The sequence below is a fragment of the Mus caroli genome, unplaced genomic scaffold (genome assembly GCF_900094665.2).
Source record: "Mus caroli unplaced genomic scaffold, CAROLI_EIJ_v1.1 scaffold_9797_1, whole genome shotgun sequence".
In the NCBI taxonomy this organism is placed as follows: domain Eukaryota; kingdom Metazoa; phylum Chordata; class Mammalia; order Rodentia; family Muridae; genus Mus; species Mus caroli.
This window is the reverse complement of record NW_018389378.1, coordinates 17,821-27,143: the sequence shown is the minus strand read 5'-3', so window position 1 is coordinate 27,143 and position 9,323 is coordinate 17,821. Positions and strand designations below refer to the sequence as shown.

At 37.3% G+C, this 9,323-nt stretch overlaps 1 protein-coding gene across 1 annotated transcript in view; it reads right to left on the bottom strand.

The window, feature by feature from the left end:
* Nucleotides 1-2,711, bottom strand: part of LOC110288078 (UDP-glucuronosyltransferase 2B17-like) — a 14,698-nt gene extending 11,987 nt beyond the window's left edge. Inside the window, exon 1 of the mRNA XM_029473799.1 lies at nt 1,909-2,711. Coding sequence (XP_029329659.1) covers nt 1,909-2,680 — 772 coding nt within the window. The 5' untranslated portion in view covers nt 2,681-2,711. The remainder of the gene's footprint in view (nt 1-1,908) is intronic.
* Nucleotides 2,712-9,323: the final 6,612 nt, after the last annotated feature.

The window sequence follows — 9,323 nt, the reverse complement described above, 5'->3', positions numbered from 1 at the left end:
ATTTAAAATGTAATATGTTTATATGTAATATAACATATTGATAATTGATTTGTTGGTCATATAGTTACCTGTTAATTTGAGTTTACTTTTAAAGGTTTTTTTTTTTTTTTTTTTTTTTTTTTTTTTTTTTTTTTTTTTTTTTTTTTTTTGGTTTTGGTTTTGGTTTTGGTTACTTGAAACAGGGTTCCTCTGTGTAACCCTGGCTGTCCTGGAACTCACTCTGTAGACCAGGCTGGCCTTGAACTCAGAAATCTGCCTTTCCCTGCCTCTCAAGTGCTGGGATTAAGGCATGTGCCACCACTGCCTGGCTTTGTGTTTACTTTTAAAGCATTACGTAAGACTCATTTCATGTTTCCTCAGTAATATAAAACCATAATTAATGACAGAAACAACTCACTAAGTATATATAAAGAAGCTCGCAATTTTTCCTCTCCAAATCTTCAAATAAAACAAAACCAAACTATGTAAATATAAACACACATTCCATGACCAAAACTGTCAAATGCTGTGTATCCTCCTCAGAATTCTCAGGGTCATGATAGTTTTTAGCTAGTTTTTATTCCTTTCATGGAGCTCTAAGTTTTATGAATGACTGAATATAGCCAGGAGTGGTGGAGCACGCCTTTAATCCCAGCACTCGTGAGGCAGAGGCAGGCATATTTCTGAGTTTCAGACCAACTTGGTCTACAAAGTGAGTTTTAGGACAGCCAGGACTATACAGAGAAACCCTGTCTCGAAAAGCAAAAAAAAAAAAAAAAAAAAAAAAAGTTGTTAATGCTTCTAGTATTTTTTCATATTGAGATATTTAATAATACTTACACTATAAAGCAATCTCAACACATTCAGAATTATGAGAAGAGGAATTTGTGGCTAGTCTTTTATGAGAAGAGGAATTTGTGGCTAGTCTTATCTGTGGTATACTTTTAAGAGAAAAAAATAAGTGAATTCAGAAAATATAGCATGTCTGTCCGTGCCCCTGTAAAATTTAGGCATTTGCAATTGAATTTAGGAAAGGACCCAATAAGGAAACGTGGGACTGGTAGAAATATTGGTTCCATTTTTTTTTTTTTTGGTGGGGTTTTTCTTGACAGGGTTTCTCTGTGTTGCCCTGGCTATCCTGGAACTCACTCTGTAGACCAGGCTGGCCTCTAAATCAGATATTTGCCTGCCTCTGCCTCCCAAGTGCTGGGATTAAAGGTGTGGGCCATGGCTTCTGGCTCTGTTCCACTTTTAAGCTTCAGAAATAATGTAATAGTTTTCAAGATGGGGGGATTTTATAGTGACATACAAAGAAAATATTTTATGTTTTATCTTTTCATTTATAGGTATTTGTGTCTTCATGAGTATATGTTAAGTTTATGCCAGTGCCTGTGCATATGATAAAGGGCAGCAGTCCCCTTGAAGCTGAAGTTACAGGCAGTTTTCAGCCACTGTACATGAGTGGTCCCAGGAAGAAAGCTCTGGCACTAAAATTGTACAGAAACAATCTTAAATCTTTGGCCATGTTTTCTGACCCCACATTTTCATTTTAAATAAATACACTGGCCTAGGCAAGAGAAAATAGCTTCTTCAATGTTACATAATTATAACAATATATGCCAATGTTGAATCTCCATTAATCAAGATCAATTGGTAACTGCTTAGTGACTTATTAAAATAGAGGAAAACGTTTCAGTAAATGGGTAAAGAATCACTAAGGGACTGTCTACTTTCATCTCTATGTAATTGCATAGCTAACCAAAATGTCTTCTATCAGGACTGATACTGATACTGATACCTTCTCCTATTTGATCAAATATATGACCTTTTACAAGAGCTTGTGAATTTGATAGTTTATATCATTATACATTTGATCACTTATAAAAGACTCTTGCACTTTCTATTTCATGGACATAAAGATTTACACACTTGTGAAACTTAGGTATTCAAGCAACTGAGAAAAAAAATGTAACTTACCCAAATATTCACTGTAAAGTGAATCCCATTTCTTATCATTAGGCACGTGGAACCAAAAGTCAAAATAAAGCATGCATATCATATTTTTTACCCTCTCTATGAATGTCATTTGGCCACCTAATCCTGACAGAATTACAGGCACATAAAAGGGAGGGAGTAGAAATCCTCCACTGGATTTTTCAATTTTGTAGCCTCCAGTGAAGCGAATACTATACAGAAAAGGTATGTGGAGCAATTCAGCGATCAGCTCTCCACCATAAGCAGTCGGATCTGACAAAAGGACATCAAACTTGGATTCCTGTAGCTTTGTCATGAGCTCTCTGTTTGAAACAACATCTTTACAAATACTTAGATAATAACCAGATAATTCATCAAACATATTTTCCAGAAAAGGAGAATATGACAAACATGTATCTCTTGGCAACTCATAAGTCCACAAATTCAAAATCTTTATGAAAAATTTTTCCAGATCATCTTTACTGACAGATGTAGGAAAAGTTTCAAACTTAAGACCAGGTGATGTTTTGGGATCAAGAACATAGTAAGCTGAAGGTCTCAGAACAGTGACTTCATGGCCCCTCTGTACCAGTTCATCCAGTATTATTTTTATGTTCATCCAATGACTGAAGTCCATCGGCCACACCAACACTTTCCCACATTTCACAGATCTGAAGCAGCAACTTATCTGTAGCAGCAGCAGAGCAGAAATCCACTTTACAGGCATCCTGAAAATCAAAATCTTTCTCTTCACAGTCCATTTGCTTCTGTCACTGCTTGACATTTTATCCAAGAAGGTTCAGCCCAGGGGTTAAACTATAACTTGCATTTCCCAGAACTGATAATTAAATGACCAGTACTATAGTGATGGGAAAAGAATTGAAGAATGATTTCAATTATTTCCTGTTTCCATGAGAGTGATTCATGTCTCTTATGGTGGCATGTTTTCAAATAGCCAAGAAATAATGATTTCATATTCAATTATTAATGGTACATAGATAATAGAATATTCTAAGCTGCCTCACAAAATTAGTGACATCATAATATGGCTGGTCTTTGAATTCTCCTCTATATGACCTTGAAAGCTTATTAATTTACATAGTTGAATGTCATGATGATTCTTCTCCTTCCTTTAATGTGACCAATTATTCTGACTCAATCATGGACTGTTCCAATAATCAATCCAATATTAGAAATAACAGACTTCATTTAAAAGGCTGCTTCTACACAGTTTTGTAGACATGTTTGAAAGTTAGCTACAGTTCTCTATGATGATATGTTAACAATAGATGGGGACAAGATATAGCAAATATTAGGTTAGGTTAGCTACTAAAGGTCGTGCTTCATTTCAATATATATCTGTCACGCCATTAACTTATAATGCAACCATTAATAGGGGAAAGATTAAGGCTCATTTGTAGGGAGTGTGGAAAAATACAGATATTTCACATATTATAGAGAAATTAAAGATAGAAATTTCAGATATTAACAGAAGCCCTTTGGTAATTAGAACACTGAAAAATTAGCCAGCGATTTAAAAAATAATCTAAGTGCATTAAATCCCTTAGATTGGGTTCAGTATATAATCTTGCTTGCTATTATAATTGACATTATTTTATTAGTAATCATTGTGTTTCCACTTATCTTTAGAGTTCTTCTGAGATTGAGGTGGGACATTCTAAAACTTCATCTAAAAAATTATACATAGGGGGAAATGCCACACCCACTCCAGTGAAGACTGCATGGCAGCCCCCAAAACTTTGATGCAGTCCCAAGGCGAAAATTTCATAGAAACATAGTGTCCTAGAGCCTTGGCATCCTGTAACACGAATGCTTCAATTTGTCCCTGCATTAGCTGGTGAATGGATCTGTGTGCTTTCTTTCAGTATTGTTTTATTATAGGTACCTCTGAGAAATAATGTGTCAAATACCAAAGCTAGACTGAACTTTGCTTCCTGGCCTTCACCAATGTCCTAGGAGCCCTGGAGTCAACCCTGGGCTGGAATTTCATAAGACTGTTCCTCATTCAGATGAAATGTTCCAGTGTTGACAGTAAACAGGAATCTCACAGTTTTCCAGATAGGAGTTAGTAATCTCAGGGCTAGTTGAAAATAGTAAACTAGGAATCCTCCCTACAGTCAGGTATGGTAGACTACATTGCATATCAAACGAACATTGGTGAGTTCTTCAGACAAAAGGATATTCCATACAGACCCTTACTCCCATATGCAAGAATTTACAATAACCTAGGAAGAAGGAGGGTTGTGCTTTTAGGAGGAACTACATTATTGCTTTATTCATGAAAATGTCAGGAAGAGCAGAATCACCCTGGTACAAGCTTTTACAAGGCTCAGAGGAATAGAATAAATTGTGACTAAGGTGTGAAATCCTCACCTGGCTCCTGTCAATAGCAGATTTTAGAAGGGGCTGATCTTATCTTAATTGTAAATACTGCCTGGTTCCTGTCAGACTTTTTGTATACATTTTTTATTTTTACATTTTATCTGTTTTGTGTCAGATAACTTCAATGCACCTTGGCTGATGTGTCACCTAACTTCTTAGTTTTCTTCTGTAATATAAATCTGATGCTCACTTTAAAACATTACATTCAGATCAAGACTCCCTTATGTTCATGTCTATTTGTCATCCCACCTACTCCTTGTCCACCTGATTACTGAAATCCTGGTTCCCTGCGAGTTGATAAACCAACTGAGTCCAGTCCACAGCACATATTGAATGAAAAATGTTTGAATATGTGTTGATTCATATAGTCATGAAATCCAATTCTGCAATATAAGTGTATGACAAGTATTTTGTGGTATACTTGCAGTAAACCATAAACAGCCTGACAAGTCTGTAAGAATTTCTTGAGACATAGTTATCTCATTCAGTTCTCTCTTCAGCAAAGTCAGAAAAGGATGAAAATTAAAACAGATGTTTCACTGGCCTCTTCCATATAGTACCAAAGCATAAAGGGATATGTTGAGATTCCACAACATTGATGTGGTGGCTAAAATTTTCTGAACAACTGTTGCACATACAAATCCCAGTAGTAATGACTGTATGCTCAAAACTTTCCCAAGATTGAAGACCATAGCCCATAGAGACACATGAATTCCCATTCCTACTTGAGGAGTTAGTGACAGGTGATTGCTACTATGGATGACGTCAGGAGCTTCAGAATGAGAAGTCTAGCCATTACTCAGGAGATGGCTTTATACTATTGTGGTAAATATTTAATGGGGGAATTTCTACCTATACTTGATCATTCCATTCGATTCCCAAATAAAAGACACAAAGCCTTTATAATTAAAACTAACCTTAATAGTACTAGAGCTGGGCATGTATCAACCCCCTCTGCCACTGTATCTACAACTTTGTGAATAAGCCTGAATTATAACTTGGCAATTTCCATTTGGGCTGCATCTCTTCCAACTGGTCAGGCTTCATCATCATTTTCTCATGGTTCAACTAACCCATAACATCTTCTGTTCTCCCCTCCTCTCCTCTGCTCTCCTCTGCTCTCCTCTGCTCTCCTCTGCTCTCCTCTGCTCTCCTCTGCTCTCCTCTGCTCTCCTCTGCTCTCCTCTGCTCTCCTCTGCTCTCCTCTCCTCTCCTCTCCTCTCCTCTCCTCTCCTCTCCTCTCCTCTCCCTGCTTGTGGACGTTGTACATCGTGGTGCGGAGCCTAGTGCGCACCACGATGTACAACGTCCACAAGCAGCTATTTCTTTGGGGGATATAGGGCTGTTTAGATCATTAACCTGACCTTGATTCAACTTTGGTACCTGGTATCTGTCTAGGAACTTCTCCATTTCATCCAGGTTCTCCAGTTTTGTTGAGTATAGCCTTTGGTAGAAGGATCTGATGGTGTTTTGGATGTCTTCAGGATCTGTTGTTATGTCTCCTTTTTCATTTCTGATTTTGTTAATTAGGATGCTTTCCCTGTGCCCTCTAGTGAGGATGGACCATCTAGAGACTGCCTTATCCAGAGATCCATCCCATAATCAGCTTCCAAAGACTGACACCATTGCATACACTAGCAAGATTTTGCTGAAAGGACCCAGATATAGCTGTCTCTTGTGAGACTATGCCGGGGCCTAGCAAACACAGAAGTGGATGCTCACAGTCAGCTATTGGATGGATCACAGGACCCTCAGTGGAGGAGCTAGAGAAAGTAACCAAGGAGCTAAAGGGATCTGCAAACCTAGAGGTGGAACAACAATATGAACTAACCTGTACCCCCCCCAGAGCTCCTGTCTCTAGCTGCATATGTACCAGAAGATGGCCTAGACAGCCATCAGTGGAAAGAGAGGCCCATTCGTACTACAAACTTTATATGCCTCAGTACAGGGGAAGGCTAGGGCCAAGAAGTGGGAGAGGGTGGGTGGGGAAGCGGGCTGGAGCACTTTTGGGATAGCATTGGAAATGTAAATGAAATAAATACCTAATAAAAAAATACAAAAAAATTATGTAATTGGGCCCCATGAGAACATAGTAATTTTTAATGTAATAAATAATTGAGAACCTAAAAAAAATGCTGGAATGAGAACTTCTTAATTTCTTTATGGAGGCACTTAATGCTGTGAACTTTTCTCTTAATGCTGCTTTCACCATGTCCCATGACTTGGGGTTTGTTGTGCCTTCATTTTCATTGAATTCTAAAAATCTTTGGTTTATTTATTTCTTCCATGACCCATATATCATTGACTAGGGAATTGTTCAATTTCCAAGTGCATGCAAGTTTTCATTATTCCTGATGTTGTTAAATCCCAACTTTAATCCATGGTGGGCTGATAAGATACAAGGTGTTATTTCAATTTTCTTATATCTGTTGTGGCTTGCTTTGTGACTAACTATATGGTCAATTTTGGAGAAGGATCCATGAGTATATATCCTTTTGTGTTTGGGTGAAATATTCTATAGATGTCTGTTAGGCCCTTTTGCTTCAAAATGTCTGTTAGCTTCATTTTTCTTCTGTTTAGTTTTTTCCTGAGTGTCCTGTTAATTGATGAGACTGGGGTGTTGAAGTCTCCCATTATTAATGTGTGTGGTTCAATGCATGATTTAAGCTTTAGCAATGTTTATTTTACAAATTTGGGTGCCCTTGTTTTCAGTATTGAGATATACTCTTGGTAGATTTTTTTCTTTGATGAATAAACAGTGCCCTTCTCTGTCTCTTTTGATTAATTATGGTTGAAAATATATTTTATTAGGTATTAGAAGTGCTTCTTGGGTCTGTTTGTTTTTAATACTTTTCTAGCACTTTACTCTGAAGTAAGGTCTGTCTTTATTGCTGAAGTATGTTTCTTGAATGCAGTATCCATTCTATTAGTCTGTGTCTTTTTATTGGACAAATAAGTCCATTCATGTTGAGAGATATTTATGATCAGTGATTGTTAATTCCTGTTATTTTGATGGTGGTGGTGTCTGTGTGTGCATGTGCATGCGTGTGTGTTTCCTTTGTTTTTACTGGTAAGGAATTATTTCCATATCTTGGGTGTAATTAAACTCCTTGGGCTGGAGTTATACTTCTAGTATTTTCTGTATGGCTTGATTTGTGGATAGATGCTTAAATTTGGATTTTACTTGAAGTATCTTTTTTCCTTACATCTATGGTAATAGAGAATTTTGCTCTGTATACTAATCTAACTTGGCATCTGTGGTTTTTTAGAGGTTACAAGCTATCTTTTCAGGACCTTTTAGAATGTCTGTCCCGAAGTTGGGTATAATTCCGAAAGATCTGAATTTATATATTACCTGCACTTCTCCCCTTGTTGCTTTTAATATATGTTCCTTTTTCTGTGGATTTTAAAGGGAACTTAATTTTCGCACTTGACATCACTATGCCACATTCTGCACTGTCAGTGCCTTGTTGACACACTCACCTACTTATCTCACAAATATTAGTATGGGATACAGTAGTAAGATCCACCTACTCTGGCCCCCATATCCAGAGCTCTCTCCTCTGCCACACTTTTCCCTGCATGAACTGATGAAGCTCTGAAACTATGAAACCATTCTAGTTCCAAATTTGTGTTGAAAATGGTAACATTGAAGTCATAGTATTGATTTGATAATTTGGACATCACAAAGCTTGTATGACTGTGATTGAGACTTGTAATGAACTCAAAGTGAGTGGGGATGCACAGTCTGTGCAATTCTCCCTTGAGCAACTTGGCTTAAGAAGGAGCAAGTGATTTGAGTAGAGTGCAAAAATCTTCCCTGAGTAACCAAAGGGGGCTGATTAAGAGGACACCTTCATATAAAATATGATTGTAAAGACTTAATATGGCATATGATACTCAAGATTTCATATGGCATATACAAAATATAACTTCATATAGCATAAGATGAGGCTCTAGGTGACTATATATATATATATATACATATATATATTATACATACATATACATACATATATATACATACATATATATATATTCAGCATATCGGTCACTATAGGATTGATAGTTATAAGAATTTCCTTTTATTTCACTGGATTTCTCTATGAATAAAGGGAAGTATAAATTATCTGACAACAATAAGAATATATTTCTGTCATCTAATGAACACACTCTAGTAATGGGAAGACAAACCTTAAGAAAAGAGAAAGAATCACTGAGATATAAAGGGAAATTTGCAAATTCATCTGGAATAATAAAAAACCTAGGATAACAAATCTATTCTCAACAATAAAAGAACCTCTGGTGAAATCACCATGCCTGACTTCAAGCAGTACTACTGAGCAATTGTGATAAAAACTGCATGGTAATGGTACAGGAACAGACAGTTAGATCAATGAAATAGAATTGAAGACCCAGAAATGAATCCAAACACCTATGGTCACTTGATCTTGACAAGGGAGCTAAAACCATCCAGTGGAAAACAGACAGCATTTTCAACAAATGATGCTGGCACAAAAGACAGTTATCATGTAGAAGAATGCAAATTGATCCATTCTTTTTTCCCCCTCTGTCCTTCACCCACATTTTGCTAGACCAAGGGGCCTCTCTTTCCAATGATGGCCAACTAGGTCATCTTCTGCTATGTATGCAGCTAGAGACACAGCACATGGGGTAGTGATTAGTCCATATTGTTGTACCACCTATAGGATTGCAGAACCCTTCAGATCTTGGGTACCTTCTCTAGCACCTATGGTGTGGGTCCTGTGTTCCATCCTATAGATGACTGTGAGCATCCACTTCAGTATTTGCCAGGCACTGGCAGAACCTCACAGGAGAAAGCTATATCAGGGTCCCTTCAGCAAAATCTTGCTGGCATATGCAATAGTGTCTGCGTTTGGTGGCTAATTATGGGATGGATCCCCATGTGGGGCAGTCTCTGGATGGTCCATCTTTTCACCTTAGCT